General features: G+C 43.1%; 1 protein-coding gene across 1 annotated transcript in view; it reads left to right on the top strand.

Moving 5' to 3' along the window:
* The first annotated feature begins 1,002 nt into the window (after positions 1–1,002).
* STK3 (serine/threonine kinase 3) overlaps positions 1,003–15,419 on the top strand; it is a 134,063-nt gene continuing 119,646 nt past the window's right edge. Inside the window, exons 1-4 of the mRNA XM_052704447.1 lie at positions 1,003–1,175; positions 8,985–9,065; positions 9,491–9,619; positions 11,051–11,165. Of these exons, the coding sequence (XP_052560407.1) occupies positions 1,153–1,175; positions 8,985–9,065; positions 9,491–9,619; positions 11,051–11,165 (348 nt within the window). The 5' untranslated portion in view covers positions 1,003–1,152. The remainder of the gene's footprint in view (positions 1,176–8,984; positions 9,066–9,490; positions 9,620–11,050; positions 11,166–15,419) is intronic.

Below are 15,419 nucleotides of genomic sequence, written 5' to 3'. Positions count from 1 at the left end.
TCTAAATGCAGCTTAAAGTAGAACATGGGCATTTCGGGACTTTTATGGATCTTACCCAAGTGTTTTACTACCTCTAACTTCCATCAGTTAGGCAAATAGACCTTCTTTCAGGAAGGAATATGGACGCTGGCTGTAGCATTTAACTGTTCTTGTGTTGAGTTGGTTGACTGCCTGGATGCTGTCAGTCAGCAACGTTCATTTCTATGCAAACAGCACAAAATGGGAAGTTGTAATGTGGAGAAATGGCAGATAACTGTCACACAGTACTCAGCAGCCTAAAAGCTGCTACTTGAGTAATTACGTGATGGCTTCCTCTGGCTTTGCAGGGTAACCTGTGTGCTTTGGCACTGCAAACAGCCTCCTGCCAACTGTCTGCGCTTTCACCTCGGACCTACACGGCCTCGCCGGGCCAGCTGAGGGGAGCGCTGCCGGCCCGCAGCCGTGACTGACCGCCCGCGGGCCGCGCGGAGGAACTACTCTGCCTTTCCAAGCAGAGGTCGGCGCGCTGACCACGGCTCGCTCCCCGCTACTTTGAGGACGAGATGCGCGGGCCCCGAGGGCGAGGCGAAGGGCCTGGGGAAAAGAGCCGCCGCCATGCTCCGCCGCAGGGCTGCCCGTGCCCGCAGGCCCGGCTCCTCGAGACTGGGCGTGACGCGAATGTGTGGTAGGCGGACGGCCGTCCTTCGCCCGGCGGCACCTCGGCGCCCTACCCGGCGGGATGGGAAGCGCGGGTTGCTCGGTGGGACTACATCTCCCGGCGTGCCTTAGGGGGACGCGGCGGCGCGGGGCACACCGGAAGCTCAGCGCCTCCGCCGCTCGCACGGCCGCCTCCATCTTTTCCCTCCTTCTCTCCCTCCCGCCGGCGCGCCGCCGTCTGCTCCGCGATGCGTGGGCGGGGCCATCCCGAGCGACGCCTCCGCTGGCCAACCAGCGCTCGAGACGGCTCCGCTCGTATCCAATGAGAGCAGCGAGGGGGCGGCCCCAGGGTAGGCGGCGGTAGCGGTGGTTGCCTGAGAGGCCGGCGACGTCCGCGGCCGAGGGAGGGCGCGAGCCACGCTTAAAGGGCCAGCTGCGCGCGCCGGAAAAGTTGCGAGGAGTTGGGCGGGCGCCGGCCCTGCGCTACCCAGACGGCGGCCGGGGGACGGCGGCGGCATGGAGCAGGCAGCGCCCAAGAGGTAACGATCCCTTGGAACCTTTCCGCGGCCCCTTCCCCTCCCGGAAGCTAGCGCGGGGGGGCGAGGCCTGGCGGGGCCGGTGGGGGTCGGGCTGCGGGCGGGCGGGCTGAGCGCCCCGTTCTTTGCCGGTCCCCCGTGCCTCCGGGGGTGCTGAGGTGGGCTCGGAGTGGCTCTCCTGAAGTACGTACGCCAATCTTTGTTTTAACCTTCGTTTTATTGTTTTGATTTTTAATATTTGCCTTTTGTGTGTGAAGTAGGGCGTGAAACCGTCAGCTTTCGCTGTAGATGTGCTGCTGTCATCTGAATGCATGGAATATCTAACAGTGTGGGTATGTTTAGGTGGAGCAGCCTTCTTGTGGTGCAGTTATGTGCAGTGCAGAGCTGTGAGGTGTGCAGGCTGTACATAGTTTACATACGTACTGGCTGTGTTAGCTCCAACTGTTTCACTTCCTGTTAGCTTATATTATGTAGTTACTATTTTTTCTTCTGCCAGGAGATAATGAACTTTTTTTTTTTTTTCTCGTGTAAACACAGTTGTTTATGTTCAGAGCCTTTGAAATTTCTTACAGTGACTTTCCAGGGCTCCAGAAGAGTGCTGTTGTGGAGCTGTGTCCTTCTTTCTCCCATGATATGTCAAGAAACATGTCTGCTGCTGAAATCCTTAGTGAAGAGTCAACTAGCAGTTGTTCTGCTGAGTGCCTTCATCGTAGTCTCAGATTCCAGGCTGGATGTGGCTCTGGGCAGCCCGGTCTAGTGGTTGGTGACCCTGCCTGTGGCAGGGGAGTTGAAACGGATGATCTTTGAGGTCCTTATCAACCCAGGCTATTTTATGATCCTAAACAAAAAGGTGTCTGGTTTCCATCGAATTTACATTGCACTCAACATGAAGGTCAGTTTTGTCTTTCTCCTAATTGAACATGTGAGAAGAATCACTCTAGGCGTTACTTTGGTCTGATGATAAGCTTTGTGATGTTTGACATGTTTTGTGATGAAGCTCCTTGCCCTGAGCTGGATATCTTGGCCCCTGTGCATTTCTGTGATGCACAATAAAGGAACTTGAGCGCAGTTTTTCATGTAGAAGCAGCTTGGTGGGATTTTGTTGACTGAATTCATTCTTACAACTGGTGCTAACATTGTTGACAATGTTTCCCACAAGCGTGTTTTCTGCATTATTTTTTTTTTCCTTACTTAAAAGACTTAGAAGAGAAGGCTTCAGCAGATGTTTTAAAGTTTGTCTGACACTTCAGGATATGCAGATATGCAGCGGGGGAAGGACAGGCCTGCAGTGTGATTTCAGATTGACAGTGCTCTGCACATGGAATGCAGGGAATAGGAGAAGCACTAGTAAGGATTTAGGAGAAGAAATGGGAATACCTGAGAAGTAATCAATATTACAGGCACCAGTGCAAAGCTTGGGATCTGGTTATATCAAAGGAGCGGAAAAAAAACTTGAAGTTAGCACAACCTGCAGCATTGCATGCATTTCTTTATTTGGTTTTGTTTTGAAGAACTAGTTTTGCTCTAGCTTTATTACCTAGCTGTAAGCTTGTGGCTAGACTAATTGCTGTTGGTGAACTGTTTGAATCAGGAAGAACTAGAAAGCCAATATGTGAGCTTTTTAACTCCTGCATGTTCTTATCATAGTTTTTGAAGTTTTACTTTTGGAAGATTAAATATGATGGGAACTTAGTGGGTTTGTTTCTTGAAGAGAAGGGAAAATCACATAATTGCAGGGGTTAGAAGGGACTTCAAGACATCATCGAGTCCAAGCACCTGCAAAAGCAGTTCCCTACAGCAGATTGCACAGGTAGGTATCCAGGCAGGTTCTGAGTTTCTCCAGAAAAGGAGACTCCACAACCTCTCTGGGCAAACTGTCCCAGTGCTCTGTTACACTCCCTGTAAAGAAGTTCTCCAGTATCTTTGTATGGAACTTCCTATGTTCATACTTTAGGCTATTGTTCCGTGTCCTGTCATTACGCATCATCGAGAAGTGCAGAAGTACTGGCCTCATCCATTCACCACCTACCCACCTCCTTTTAGAAGAATTGAATATTTTTTTCTCCATAAAATACTGCTTACAGCCTGCGTGCATATATCCTCTTCATCTGGTGTTTTTATCTTTTATTATTATTATGTATTTTTTTTACAGTTTTCTGATTGTTTGGTGTCCCCAAGTGTTCATCTTAAGCCCCCCTTCTGCAAGTGCAGATGGAGTACAGATGACTTCTTATGGGCTGCATGTTTTCGGTGCTTTCTTTGAATGCAGCAGTGACTTGGCATGGACAAAGCACATTTTCTTGGAAAAGCAGATGGGATCACCAGGTGGCTTTGTGTCAGTGCCTGCTGTCCACAGGAGCAGCTTCTGAGAGGGACCTGTTGGGTGATGTGTGCTGTGTGAGACATTTGTCTGAAGGCAGCAAGAATTTCACGCACACGTTTCAGAGCTTCTTAAAATGTCAGTTCTTTTGCAGGTGAAAGGCATTTATTCCTACTTTCCCTGTAAAGGAACACATGAAAATTCTGGGTAGATGTTTGCAAATCTCTAAAACAGGCTTTCAGAAGTTGCTGTGCTGGTGCCTCAGCAACAAATCAGGCCATTGTAGCTTTCAAATGGGAACGGTATCAAACTGGAAAGGTTTTCTTGCTTGATCAGTGTGGTGCAGCAGTAACTGAAGACTTCTGAGGAGTGGTTTCAGAATAATGGTTACTTCTTTTGAAAGAATAACTTAGGGTGGGCATTCTGATTTTATGGTCAGTAGTTGTCACAGTGTTTGATGCCAGGTGTTCCCTTGCATCTGAATCTCGCATCTATTCCAGATGTGTTTTGTAGCTCCTTATTAATTCTGAAGTGAATGCTCTTCCTATAGTCGGTTACAAGAAGTGACTGACAGTTGTTTTAACTGCAGAGTCTGCCTTTGAGTGGTTTATAATTTGTCCCTGCTATTATCATTGCAGTTTTCTGTTTATATTGACATGCTCATGTAACAGGAAATTGCTTGCTGGGAAAGGAGAGACTGAATTCTATCAAATACAAAGCTTTTAATCTTATTGGTCTCCTGCCCACCACTGCCAAGTAAAAGGCCTTGTAGCAGTCATGGAGAGCGTTAATTAAGGCTTTCTAGTAATTTGTCTTAACTCAGTCTAAATTTCACTGAAATACACCCGTGTTTTGTGGGAAGGGAAAAGCTTGCTTTTAAAGTATGAAATGTGTGTGGAAAAATATGTTGTTATTAACATTCGTATGGAGGGACATTAAGTTCATGTGGATGTCTTGAAAGTGGTAAGACGTGCAAATTTGCTTGGGTTTTATTGATAGAAAATGAAAGGTAAGTACACAGTATAGCAAGGTAAACTCTCTTAGACTTACTTCTATTTGTATGAACAATGTAAAGCAGTGTTAATATCTCAAGACTTTCATGTGCCAGTGCTATTTCTGATGACTGCAATGATTTCTCTTACTATCTTCCCTTGTGGTGCATCCGTATAATTGATGCCAGCCATTCTTTTTGAATGTTTCATCGTGCTGATTCTTCTGCAAAATAAACCACATATTCATCTTTCTTGGAGTAGTTCTCCAGTTTTCCCTAACTCATGATGGTAATTGTTGGAGCTGTATCTTTAGTCTTGCTTTATTTTTCTGTTAGCGTTCAGTTTTTTACTTTTACTGTAATATCTACCTTTGTAACACATCACCAGTTTGTTCTGTAAAATCTGTATGCTGTGACCATAGGACACTAAAATCATAGTTCTTTTTCAGGTGTTGATGGGACAAAATCTCGCACTCTTTGAGGTCCCAGTTGAGATTTTTCTGATGTTTATGCTGGGAATGGTAGTCATGGGTAACTCTGGCTCAATCTTTTTCTTCCATTTAGTTGTTTTGCTGGAGTACTTCAATGAAGTTTGAGATTCTAGTCATGCTAGTAAGTATGGATGTTGTCTCCCATCACCTGGATTTATGGAAGTAAAATTCTTAGAGTGCATTTTTCTTCTTCAAGAAGCCAGGCCTGATGCAGGGAGTCAAACCTGCTTGGAGTGAAAAAACCCTTCTGACAGCTCTTGTCCTAGACCTGCAATTGAGTCTGTCCTGCTGCCTGCAGGAAGAGTTCTCCTTCTGGACATCCATTGGAAATTCCCATAATCACTACCTGATGCTTGTGGACTCCCTTCTGGGGTGATTTTCTCCCCAGTGTTTATAGTTACCATCTTCTTTAGGCTTTCTCACAGTTTCCACATGTGACACCTGTATCCTGTGGCCAGAGTTTCTGTGTGGCTGATTTCTGCTTTAGCACTTGTAAAAGGAAAGGGTTTGGAAGGGGGAGAAACTGGAGCTTTTAATCTGATGGTTCTTGACCGGTTTGTCTGTGCCCCCACCATAGCAGGGAGGCATTTTGTTGAGTGCATAGCATTGACTCGTAGTGTAGAACGCCTTAATGCTTCAGAAAAAGCAGCGATACTTCTCAAGTGTTGGGCTCAGTGTCATGTTGTTTGCCTTGTGCACAGAGGTGATGCTGTTAGGCTGGACAGATGGCAGGAATGGATGCACATGGGCTGATAATGAAGTCTCAGATGTTTTTCCATCCATAGTTTTATTGCTTCTTTGTAAGACTGGCGATATTAACTCTTAATTAATGTTAATATCTCTAGCCCTTTTCTTCTTGTATTCTACCTTGTGCTTTACAGCCATAGAATCATAGAATTGCAAGTTGGAAAGGACCTACAAGATCATCTAGTCCAACTGTCCTCCCACTACTGTTGCTACCACAAGCTACTAAACCATATCTCGTAGCTCCTCATCCAGATGCCTCTTGACATGACAACTTCCATCTTCCTCCATGCTTCTCCCTAAGTTTTCAGAAGCGCTCTCTGTGGCAGCCCTTTCAGGCTATATCATGTACTGCTGTTTAATGTTTTCTGTTTCAAGAAAGTCAATAGAACTCCCAGCTTTTAAGCAGTTTGAGCCATTAAGATCTTCCTGTGGTTCAAAGACCTGCAGCGTTAATACAACTGCTTGCATACCGGTCTGAGTGTCTGTACTCCTGCAGTATCTCTGTGAAGCACTGTGAAGTACTCTGAGCAGTGTATTTATTGATAACATTCTGAGATTAACACGTCTTTCTACCCCTAAGTGGGTTTGGTGTGTTTAGCTGTGCTGGTGTCCAGTTCTCTTTGGTCTGAGAATGTTTGTCAGAGTTGAATAATGTGAAAATAAATTTAAAACTGCACTGTTTTTTTCAGTCTCCAAGGTGTCTTTGTTTTTGAGATATTGTGTGTTTTTTGTTTTTGGTGGTTTTGTTCAAGCATGGCCAGCTGTAAGCTGTTTCTGTAGCTCTTGACAAGCAATGTACTGCCATTAACGGTGCTGCTGAAAACCCTTTGTCACTGAGCATATCACAGAATCATAGAATCCTTTGGGTTGGAAGGGACCCTAAAAGGCCATCTGGTCCAACTCCCCTGCAGTGAGCAGGGACACCTACAGCTACAGCAGGGCACTCAGAAGCCAGGCAGCCTCACCTTGAGTGTCTCCAGAAGTTGAAGAGGTTTTCCAATAACGTCAAGTTCTCTTTCATGAAGCAGGATTGATAAAACAGATACATCTAGAAGTGGGACATTTTTAAGACCTCTTCAGAAAGTATATCCTCCTGCTTTTTCCTGTTTAGGAGAGCACTGTTCTTTGGAGCAGGTGAAATTGTTTTCTTCTGCATTTTTAGGGAAGGTCGCTGTGGTGTTTGGTTTTTTCCTTACTACTAAAAAACTGCAGTCCTTGCTCTGCTCTCTTGAGTATGTCTTTTGTTGTGCAGCTCTTTGGTCAGGTAACAGACTCAGCAAATGGTCGTGGTTCTCATTTTTTGAGGCTCTGCTGATAGCGTTTCCGTTGGTGGCAGGCTAAGAAAGATTCTAATAAATGTTCTTCTGTTAGCACTGCCTTTAAGGATGCAGATAACCTGTACAGAGTTTGGGGATAAGGGGGAAAGAATTTGAAACAAAAGAATCAAATGAATTATTTCTTTAATATTTGCCTGCCAAGTCTTCTTCCCTTCTGCTTTATTTATTTGTTTTGTTACTGCCTATATGCTTTCCTGTAGGACTTGATTCCATCTTCCTGCTTTCTGGTCTCTTAACAAGCAGAGAGAATGGAAAAAGAAAGCATAGCACCGTGTTCCTGTGTTTGATTTGTAGGCTGCTTTTGCAGACATTCTTTAGCTGCTCCCATCTGATTTTTCAGCTGTTTTCTCTCTATTCCTGTGTTCTGCTCTACCTTTATAAGGGAGGTTTTTATTCTGCCTTCTGTCACACACTTTCCAGCTTCCTGCCTGTTCATTGTAGCTAACTGTGTGGGCTTTACTGCAGTTGAGCCACCTTGCTTTAGCAATGATGGGTACTTTTGCGCTCATACTGCTGCTCCATCTGTCGCAGAGTTGCTTGCTATATAAATCTGTGTGTAGCACGCGCACGCAGTTTGCTTCCCTTGTTTAACACTGCATTACTGTGCACTCATCCGTGTTTAATTTTTCCTCTTTACTTAGAGGATTAGCATTATGTGCCCCTTTTGACTTGGGAATTGTTTTATCAACCACTTCATTTATTGAGTAATTCTTAGTTCTGTGAATCACGGAAATTTATCTTTTTATAAGAAGGAATTGCTTTTGAATGCTGTTCTTATGTTATGCTTGCCAATCTGTTCTGTTTGTGTGCTCTTCCCTTTCCCTGTTTTGTATTCATTTCCAGTACATTGTCACAGGATAACATATTTTCCATGAGGTCTCAGTGATGTGCAGTGCTTCACAGCTTCTCTCCTCACCATTTTCTCCTCCTGCATATGGAATTATTGGCTATATCTAGCACTACAGCACCAGCTATTCTCAGCTTGTCTCCTACTTTAATAGTACCCTTGGCTACTATATAGAGTTAACTTGTTACTCCAGTCTTGTAGAAGAATTCCCTGTAAATTTCAGGATGAGAGATTTACACATTGCAGCCATGCAATCTCACTGCAATATCTGGGTGGTTATATTTGCCTGCAGAATGTTCAGTGTCAGCTTCATCAAAGGCTCGCAGCCAGGTGGTGTTCTTAGATCTGTGAGGCATCTGGGGGCTGGGGAAAGGCTGGGATAGGCTGTAAGGAACAAAGGCTGAATGGTGGGAGTGGGTTGGTGGTGCAGAGGTGACAGTGCAATGCAGAGCGATTTGAAACTGTGAAAGAAGGCTGGAGGGGAAAAGAACTGCACCAACAACTCTTCCAAGAGTTGTAAATGCAGTGTTTTGCTGCATATGTGTAGCTGAGGTGCTGCCGAGTGCTTCCAGAGTCATCCTGGCTTTGGGTTCTGTGTTTAGCTTGATGTTATCCACTGGTTTACAGGTGGCATAATTTAAAAACTGGAAACTCCAGGTGGGTGAAGGGTTGGCTTATACTGTCATGAACACTGGTATGGGATGCTTCTCTCAGTAATGACTGTATGTTTGCTGGCTGTTTGATTAAAGGTGTGCTTTGGTGTGTTCTTGAGCTGTTTCTGCTTTAGCAAAGGAAACAGATTAGGCAGTAAATTTGTCCCACGCTGCTTTGAGTTGAGCAAACATCAGTGAGAAAGCAATAATGACAAAAATAAACAATGCAACAATATGGTACAGTTGCCCATGTTATAAGGTGGTTGATAGAATTCTGTTACTGTGTTCTAATTAGTCATTTTATTTTCATTGTGGTATATTTCTCCTTGCAATCCTTTTCTTACATCTGTTTACTTGTGTGAAATTTTCCTCTGAGTTCAGTGCTTCTCTTCCACGAAAAATAAGTGAGCTTTGTCTTTTTTCTAGCAAACTGAAAAAGCTCAGTGAAGACAGTTTAACTAAGCAGCCTGAGGAGGTCTTTGATGTTTTGGAGAAACTTGGTGAAGGGTAAGTGCAGCTATTTGTGAGGGGATGGGATGAGAGGAAGGCAGTATATGAAGCGTGTGTTAGAATATTAAGTAACAGAGAGAATGACTGTAAGTGTCCTAAGGAGTGCCTTCTCTAGGCAGCTTTTGATAATAAGGCAAATCAGTGAGCTTCCATGCTTCCCCAAATCTACTTATGTGCTTTTACTGTCCCTCAGTTATTAAGTCAAAGACATTTGTGCTTGCATGAAAATGAGGTGTGCTACACCTTGTCAAAGATTTGGTATTTGAATGCACACCTTTGCTGAGATCCTGACAGAAAAGAAATATTGGCAGCCTGTGAGGAAAACCTCAAACTTTTGCTGCATGAACACATGACTTCTGCATACTAGAAATGAGAGGCAACTTATCTTGTAAGAAAAATAACGTTTTGAATCCCTCTTCTAGGTCTTATGGTAGTGTGTTTAAAGCAATACACAAAGAGTCTGGACAAGTCGTAGCAATTAAGCAGGTCCCTGTGGAGTCTGACCTTCAAGAAATAATTAAAGAAATCTCTATAATGCAGCAGTGTGACAGGTAGGTGTATCAGTGTATCAGTTCTCCTCCCATTCTAAGACTTAAGTGAAAATGTATTTATATTTGTAATGTTTTGTTAATACAGCTGAAATATAGGCAGCTGCCAGCTTTTTTATGTGGAAAATTAAAGCAGTCTGTGTTGAACAGTCTTTGTAAAGGAACTGCTTTGAAGACTGACTCCTATCCTTAGCTTGAGCTGAAGGAAGTATACAGTAGTGTACCTCATAGAGACTGTTAAATGAAAGAAGTACTTGCATTTGCTTAGAATTCTCCATGCCTGCTTTGTTTTACTTGCATTGGCAAGCCCAGAGGTTAATATTTCCTGTATACCTGCTTAGGCCATCTGAATTCTGAATTACCTGTTTCTGAAGACTAATAAGGATATTCTTAGAGCAAAATTAATAGCTGCCCATGAACTTCCAAACTGGTGTTCTGTCATCAGCTTTTTCACACAGAAACACACCTTTGATAAGTTAGCAATTTTCTAATGGTTCTGAAAGTGTGTCTTTAGTATTGTGTGAATGGAGGCCTCAGCATCACGTGTTGGCAAGAATGTAGAAATTTATTTCTTTCCCCTCCCCCCCTCTTTAAAGTTACTGATAATTTTTGTCTTTTCTATTTTTGGGTTAATCTTAAGATGGTGGTTACAACTTTTCGGTCAGATTTGCTAGTGTGTTTATTCATGGCTGATCAGCATTACGAGAATACTGTTTGCAACTTGAAGGTTAATTCCTGTTGGGAGAAACTTTTTTCTTTAAAATATTGATTGCTCTTGTCACTAACTTAGTGAACTGTACTGCAGCAATAGGTCTGTTGTTTCTCTGTTGTTCTTCCTTTTGTGCTGTGGTGGTGTTGAAGTTGTCTTTAAGTAGGAAAAGAGGAGAAAGCCCTTGTTTGGTGGTAGTACATGAGGATGGGCTGTCTTTGTGTTTTCTAAGTCAGTTGAAAGGAAAAGCCTAGCTCGTATAGCTAACTAGGACAAGGCTATAACTAAACGTGAACAGTGTTTTGAGATTGAGTAGCTTTTGCTGTCTTGATTATCTTGTCCTGATCAGTATGAATACACTATTTTCATTAATAGCTAGCTGCTAACTTTCACAAGACGGTCACAAAAATCAGTGGGTTTTATCAGAAGTAATAGTAACTTTCCTAACTCAAGGAATTGAAAAGGAGCAAGATCACCAGAAGCTTGTGTATACCAGAAGATGTGTATGGCAGTATCTTTGGCATTTCATTAATTGGTCAAATTTATCGTTCTAGCAAGGTATCAGTTAAACTAACTGCAGCTTTGAAATGTATTTGATCACAGTTGCATTTTGGCTGTTTGTCTTTTCCAAACTAATTTTTAACAGTATTTGTGCTGCTTTTTTTCCTTCTTTTTCCATTCAGAATTCATATGTTTAATTATTATCTTTTTTCCTTTCTGTCTAGCCCCTATGTTGTCAAGTACTATGGCAGCTATTTTAAGAACACTGATCTATGGATTGTTATGGAATATTGTGGAGCTGGATCTGTTTCAGACATAATTAGACTTCGTAATAAAACGGTGAGTTTCCTTCAAAAATGTGTAACATTTATTAACATTAAACTGTGAATTACAATTAGAAGCTTTAATAAAAGAGATGTGAGACAAGGTTTTGGCTGATGCCAAGAGATGTACTTTGGCCTTGATTGTGCAGTTGCTCTGGCTGTGTGTTTATTCATTTTTCCTTGGTGTGTGATTGTAAGTAGTAAAAAATGCATCTTGAAATGTGAAAGTCCTGTAAGCTTCGTGAAAATTACTGCTGTGTAAACGGCAAAACTGTATGGCTTCTTCCACCTGACAGCCTGTCAGCAGGCCATTTAGCATAAGCATGACATGAAAGCTGGCTCAATACTGACTTGCTCCTACTCAGTAATTAGGGAGCATGAAGAGTAATTGTTATTGTTCAGAGAATGAGAGTGGAAAGGCATACTAGTTAGGGAATGAGAGAGAGAACCAAAAGGCAGAGTTGTTAGGAGGAGTTCCTGTGGGCTTATAGGAGCTGTAATGAAGAGGAGGATGCATACCTGTAAGGAACAGGTTTTGGTCTGTTTCCCCTTTCCTCCCCCTCTGCTTCTCCCCCCCCAAAACTGTTTATTTAAAGGTTCTATTGTAGATGTCCAATAATCTTTAGTTGCTTTGAGGATCTCCATTGATGGTCTGTAATAAAAGATATTCATTTAACTGACATCTACTGTGAGATGACACTCTGATTTTTAGCTTTCTACATGTTGTCAGTATACTTGTTGTCAGTATACTTGTACCACACATGAGTGGGGGAAGAGAAAGAAGAAGAGAGTGTTTAGGCTTAGAGAGGGGGGAAAAAGGTTATAAGGGAAGATGGAATTGGATTTGTTAGGAAGTAACATCCAGTATAGAGGGAGCCTTGATGGAAAAGATGGAGCACATCAGGGCTGCTGTGTTGAACTGATGACTGTGGAAAAATGAAAAACAGGAGACTGCATGGATCAAATTCCTCCATCTTTTGTAACTCCTGTTCTTACAGTTTTTTGTTATACATGGGTTAGGAGAGTCCCAGAATGGTTGAGATTGGAAGGGACCTCCATGTCCATCCTGCCCAAGCTCTGCTCCATCAGGGACACCCAGGGGAGGGACCCTGGGCCCATGTCCAGGCTGCATTTGAGGAGCTCCAAGGAGGAAACTCTGCAGCCTGCTTGGGCAGCCTGTGCCAGTGCTTGGTCACTGTCTTGGTAAACAAGTGTTTCTTGATGTTCAGAGGCAACCTCCTGTGTTTCAGTTTGTGCACATTGCCTCTTGTCCTGGCACTGGGTACCACTGTACGGAGCCGGGCTCCATCTTCTCTGTGCTCTGTCTTCTCTGTACCCTGTTATCAGATATTTATGGACATTGGTGAGATCCTCCTGAACCTCTTTTTCTCCCAGCTCTCTCACTCTCTCACCACAAGAGAGGTGCTCCAGATCCTTCAGCATCTTGGTGATCCTGTGTTGGACTCTTTTCACTGAGCTCCCCAGTACATGAGGGACCTGGATGCAGAGTTAAACCTGGTAATCCAGGTGCAAGCTCACCAATGCTGAGTAGAGAGAAAAGTTCACCTCTCTTGACCTGCTGGTAATACTTTGCCTAATGCAACTCAGGTTACCACTTGCCTTCTTTGTGGCCTGGGCATGTTGCTGACTCATGTTCAGTGTGGTGTCCCTGGGACCCCCAGGCCTTTCTCTGCAGAGCTGCTTTCCAGTTGTGTGCCCCTAATGTGTGCTGGTGCCTGGGGCTGTTTCTCACCAGATGTGTGACTTTACACTTCTTGCTGAAGTAGATGAGGTTCCTGTCAGCCCATTTCTCCAGCCTGCTGAAGTGGCAGCCTTTGGTGAATCAGCCATTCCTGTCAGTTTCAAGTATCTGCAGGGGTACGTGGAAGGGGGGATGTGGTAGAAAGTTTAGAAAACCACGAGTGGCACAAAGTGAATAAGACGTGCTTATGTACTGTTTGGTTAAAGAAACAACAACAACAACAAAGGATCACTTGTTTAAACTGAAAGCAAACAATTTTTCTCCTCTTGTGGAAATTTTTTCTGTGTCCTCTGTGTAGATATAGAAGATCTTATAGGTTTTACCTTGGTTTTTCAAGAAGAGTTGAACCAGACCAAGGAAAAATGATTACTGTAGAATGAATATTTAAATACCTAGAGCTGGAAATTCATATCTTTGCTTACAGAAAGGTGAAACAGATGGTTATCACTGTTTATATGCTTTTCCATCTTGTAGGCTACTCAAGAAGAAAGACTGCCAGGCTACATGGAACTTTTATTCTCCCTTAGAATACTGGGTGTTCTGGTACATAGAGTAAGAAAAAGTACAGATGGAATAGGCTTGCAGGATCTTTGAGCTTATTTGAATTCTATTGCTCTACTCTCACAGACGTTTCATTAATAATTTTAGCATCTCTATCTTACATGGAACAAATTCTGAAATTTGAATATTGGTGAGTACTTGTTCTGTAGATACTGGTGAGAGTTGCCATTCAGTCTTCTTTGTTGTATTGTTAAATACAGAAAGTATTCAGTGTTCTGCCTGCCGAAGGCAGTTCAGATGGACAATTGCTGTTGTATCTGTGCACTGAATTTGAAACCCAAAAACTTACTTGAATTTGCATGTCTTAATGAATGTTTTGTATGGTGATCTTGTGGAAAATATTCTTGTCACAAGAACAAAGAACTTGAAGTGGCTCAGTTTCTCCTGGCAGGCATGTTGGTGGTCTGTATCAGTTGTTACATGGATCTATCAGCCTGTGCCCTTGTACTGCGAGAGCAAGAATTTAACTCTGCAATTTGTGTGTTCTTTAAAGTATTCATTCTTCTACAGGTTAAATTTAAACACGAGTCAGTTTCTTTCTGTTGTGCCTAGTTAGTGAGTCAGAAGTAGTTGCTTAAATTTGCTTAAATGCCTTATTTTAAAATTACTTTTCACTTTGCAATTCTTTTTGACCTCCTTGGCCACAGTCTCAGGCCAGTTCAGTAAACCACTGTACTACTTTTCTTATAAAATTAGCTTTAATTGTTTATATTGTAATTAACAGTACCTGAAAAAATTATCTTAGTAACTCTAAGCTGGGGCATGTTCCATTCTGTAAGTTAAGAAAAAGAATGAAATCACTTAAAATAAATAAATAAATAAATAAATAAATTGAGAAACAAACACATAATGTATACTCTTAGTTTTCTGAAAGGGTGATCAGATCACACAGACTACTTTGTAGAGATATTTTTTTTTAATTACATAAATGAGGCTTGAAGTCCTTCAGCTTTCTATTGCTCACCTTGATTTCTTTCTCTTTAACGAAAACAAGAAGTGGTTTTATTGTATTTTTGTTTTTGGAAGAAAAGAGAAGCATTGTTGCTTGGAGGTGGGGAGGGAATTGATTCTTATTTTGTCAGAATGCATATTGAATAGCCTCAGGCACCTGGGGGCATGTGTTCTTTAATTTCCCTCAGCTGTCAAATGAAGGCTGTGGCTGAAACAGAGAGGAGGTTTTCCTATTTCTCCATGCTGAATTAAAAAGGAATTGAGGAAGAGAGACCTGAAGTACATAAGAACCCTTATTTTACTGCAGTAGTTATTTAAAAATAAGTCATAAGAAAAAGTAGAAGTCTCCTCATATTTGGAGAGGAGACCTGATTAAGCATATGTTCTTGCCACCAGATCTTCATTTTTCTGTAGCTGTGTTTCTTTTCTTAGTTTTCTTCTTTTACTAGAAAGTGAACAGTACTGTGCTTTGCTCTACTGGATAAGAAATGAGGAAAGCAGAACAAAAGTAAGCTCAAACTGGTTGGTAACCTGAGTGGTACAGCTGATACACTAGAGGGAAGGGATGCCATCTAGAAGGACCTGGAGAGGCTTGGGAGGCAGGCCCTGCAAAGTTCAGCAAGGCCAAGTGCAAGGTCCTGCACCTGGGTTGGAGTAATCCCAAACAGATAGAGAATTGGTGGAGAATATCTTGAGAGCAGCCCTGAGAAAAAGGATTGGAGGTGTCAGTTGGTGAAAGACTTGACATGAGCCGTCAGTGTGTGCTCGCAGCACAGAAGGCCAGCCGTATCCTGGGTTGCGTCAAGAGAAGCATGACCAGCAGGTCAACAGAGGTGATTCTGCCCCTGTGCTCTGCTCTTGTGAGACCCTGCCTGGAGTACTGCGTCCAGTCCTGGGGCCCCTGACATGAGAAGGACATGGAGCTGCTGGAGCGAGTTCAGAGGAGTGCAATGAAGATGATCAGAGGGCTGCAGCACCTCCCCTACGGAGACAGGC

This window comes from Tympanuchus pallidicinctus, unplaced genomic scaffold (assembly GCF_026119805.1).
Source record: "Tympanuchus pallidicinctus isolate F22 unplaced genomic scaffold, pur_lepc_1.0 scaffold5, whole genome shotgun sequence".
Lineage (NCBI taxonomy): Eukaryota > Metazoa > Chordata > Aves > Galliformes > Phasianidae > Tympanuchus > Tympanuchus pallidicinctus.
This window is presented reverse-complemented; position numbering and strand designations above follow the sequence as displayed.